The sequence below is a fragment of the Acanthisitta chloris genome, unplaced genomic scaffold, assembly GCF_000695815.1.
Source record: "Acanthisitta chloris isolate BGI_N310 unplaced genomic scaffold, ASM69581v1 scaffold18590, whole genome shotgun sequence".
Lineage (NCBI taxonomy): Eukaryota > Metazoa > Chordata > Aves > Passeriformes > Acanthisittidae > Acanthisitta > Acanthisitta chloris.
The window spans coordinates 65,268-68,867 of record NW_008651332.1 but is presented as its reverse complement, the minus strand read 5'-3'; the positions used below and the strand labels follow the sequence as shown (position 1 = coordinate 68,867).

General features: G+C 38.3%; 1 protein-coding gene across 1 annotated transcript in view; it reads right to left on the bottom strand.

The window, feature by feature from the left end:
- LAMA2 (laminin, alpha 2) overlaps window positions 1-3,600 on the bottom strand; it is a gene marked incomplete at its 5' end in the record, with an annotated part of 106,567 nt that overhangs the window by 39,841 nt on the left and 63,126 nt on the right. Inside the window, one exon of the mRNA XM_009072898.1 lies at window positions 1,378-1,502. Coding sequence (XP_009071146.1) covers window positions 1,378-1,502 — 125 coding nt within the window. The remainder of the gene's footprint in view (window positions 1-1,377; window positions 1,503-3,600) is intronic.

Genomic DNA, 3,600 nt, shown 5'->3' with positions numbered 1-3,600 from the left:
CATTCCTGTAATTACAAAACAGAAAATATCAGGCCTTGAATTTGTTTGATATGATTTTGCTGATAGACTCTTTGTCCATTTCCGTCACACAGATCAGACAGCTGCAGGACAACAATTTTGTGGTTAAATTTAGACAGAGATGCACATAAAGGCTTAGGCTTTTCCATTACAACTTTCTTGAAACTGAAAGGCATAAACTCATCATCATACTCCTTAAAATTTCACCTAAGTGTTGTAGGTCTACAGTTGTACTCAAGGAAATCATCTGGTAGTTCCAAAATTTTTTCAGTTTGTAACTGGAATTTCTATCACTTTCAAAGGACTAAGCCTTACAGACTAGTCAGAATTGCAAGAGACTCCAAGGATCATTGAGCCCAACTCGGCTCTGCACAGGACATCCCTGGGAATGTGCCTATTTGACACCATTTGACATCCTTAGAAGGATGTCAGACTAGGCTTCTAGTTTGAAAACTTGCCTAGTCTTAAGTTCCCTGACTGGGTCTACAATTATTTTACCAAATGTAGCATAAGCTCTATACCATATAATGATATTGTAACATTCGCTAGAAACAAAACCATCTAAGAGAATAGTGCTTTCATGCAGTGGGTCACTGTGAAAGCCATAAATGAGAATGTGAGAGACCTGGAGTCTGACTTTTTAACACGATAATTCCAAGGACTGTGCTGCAGTATCAGCTGGTGCCCCTGTATTTAAGGGTCCTCAGCTTCTGAAACAGACATGGCACAGGAAAGTGTTTGGGATTAGTTTTGTCAGAAAGACGGATGAAGATCACAGCTCTCTAAGCACAAGAACCCACCTGGAAAGGAAGTAACTTATATTGTTTTAAAATTCCCAGAGAGTTCTGACCTACTTTTGTGAATCCTGGTCCTGTCTGGATGGGCCATTTAACCGATCTGGAAACACAGATCACTGACAGGGACAGGATTTCCCATTCTATTTCAAGAATAGAAGCACCTATCTCTTGTCCCTGCTCAGTACACTGGTGGCTGTGAAAGTCACCTTGAGGCACCTGACTCTGCTCCATGATGCACAAGAGGTGCAGGCACCACACCACTGCTGTACAGGAGTCAGGCTCAGTCCCACTGTGGTTCTCATGCTTTGACTAATCCTGGTTACTGGTTGTGAAGAGTCTTTCAATCACAGCACTCTTACACTGTCTTAATTCTGGTAACAGACAGATCACATTTACAACCCAGGCTGGGTGCTTCCCCTCGTGGTGTAATTGCAACCTAACTTCTGTTACAGACTCAAACTTGATGGTTGCTGTGGAAATTCCTAGTACTTACCACTGAACATAATGTCACTGCAGACAGGCTCCCCAGAGAGGCATGAGAAACAGTCAAGGCTTTACTCACCTGACAGCACATCCTTTGCAGTCGCCCTCGATATCCCTGAAATTCCAGAGTCCTATGGGTTTGCTGTCTAGAAAGGTTTCACCCATGCAGCCAGTGAAGGTGGTGACTCTTACAGCATCTGACTTCTGCAACAGAAAACACAAACCTCTTTAGAATGCAATTTGAAGTCATCTACTGTGTCTGAAAGCATGTGGTATGAAAACCACAAATACCAGAAAATGCTTATTAATATTTCAAATAGAAAGAGGATTATTCAATCTGAGAAACCCTCCTATAGAACAACTGATCAGTGAAAATGTGAACTAAACTTTGTATCAGTCCAAATGGAAAAGATGATATAGATTTGAGACTTGGGAAAGTCTAGGCAAAACAATTTCTGAAGAACAAGGAGCTGCTCTGGCTTCCTATGTTAGTTTTCCTGGCTATTCTGAGAGCTGCCTGCTCTCATCTGCTCAAGGTCCACCTGGGTTTTTGTTTAAGACTTCATAGAAAGAAATCTAGCCCACAATAAAATAAGCAAAGTGTTTCTATTGCACTTAATGCTCAGAACCCTGGAAACTGAGCAGACTGTCCAAGCTGAAAGACTAACTGTGAACTCAACTGCTACACCTGTAAACTTCATGCTGAATTTTGAATGCAGGAAAAAAAGTGCAGATGGCAAAGCAACTAAAACCCATGTCCAATCAAAACTCATTAAGCCAGGGTCATGCACATAGGGTCATGCTCATTAGATCATAGCATGCTACCATGATCAAGGTAGTAATATTTCACAGTACACAGAGTACTCAGCTCAAAATTATTCTTCTAAAAATACCTTCTTTCATTTAAATTTCACTTCATCAATATAAGCTGATTAAAAATCTATACACTTAGCTATTTGAGACAGACAAGCACCTGCTGTTTTCCATACAGCAATTACAAATATTAAGATCTTGCAAGTGAACATGGAGAAGTGCAATTTGAAAATATCCAAGGAAAAGTATGACTCAAAAGACTTAATGTGCTGCTGATATTTCTCAGGGTAATTGGGAAGGTTTTAATTAGCAACAAGTATGAAGCTAATGTCACTTCTAAGAAATTCATGACATCTAAGTATCATAGTCTTCTAGTTAAGTCAGATGAGAGATGTTTTTAAAACCTGAAAATGAGTCTTCTTTTTGAGTACCCTGCAAAGACATATGCAGAAAGGGATGTGGACAAAACTGTAGGACAAATATAAAGCCCTCCAAACCCTGATGTCCGAGTCAAGTATTTAAGGTATACCAGTGCTGTTGATTAAATATCCAAAAAGCTTCATAGTTTTACAAAAGTTTCAATTAAGGTCTTCATTATGTGAGCCTGACAATTACACCACATGATGACACGAATTCCCAAAATACTGAAGTCACAATTTATCTTTTAACTCACAGACCATATTTGCACAGAACAAATCTGATAGTGTTTAAAAGCCTAAATTGCAAATCTAGCAGCCATATGAAACTTAAAATAGACTGCCTTCCTACCTCTGCCCTTGTCTTTATTTACCTGGAGGAAAAAAGAATTCAGGAAGGTTTTCCTGACTAAGATGAAAAAATAGAAAGCTCTTCAGTAAATATCTGGAGAACTCTTATTGAGGTTGAAAACAGCTATTTTGACATCAGTTTGCACTTAAATTTTTTGCACACTGTTATTTCAGCACTTGAGGACATGTACAATCTTTAGAATAAAAATGTTCTTTGTGTTCACTATTTAGGAAAGTCTAAATTTTAGAGATTTTTAAATGCTAAAATATTGACCAGGAACAAAATAGTAATTTAAATCACTGGAAAATAAGCACTAATTAGCATTTATTGGAGAGTTATTTTGTGGGTTTTTTTGAAGATTGCCATCCATTCAATTTGGCATAAGTATTCTATTCACTCCCATTAAATTTGTCAAGGTAGAAGAAGACCCCAGAAAAAATTAACAGGCCAAAAGAAGAGAAAATAGAACAGGGGTCTGATGCAGGTTGCAATTTAAAGGAAGGGTAGTATATGGGAGGATACTGGAACAAAACTTAAGAATATAAAGCAAAACCACCAGAACTAGACTGCAAAGGAGGAAGTGACACACTGGATAAATCACAAAGAAAAAAAATCTGAATGCAAAGGAAAATATACTGTTATGTACATTGCTAGAAGACCAGAAATGTATAGAAACAGAAATGAGTTCCTGTCACTATGCTACTGAAAGCCTGTTAGGACA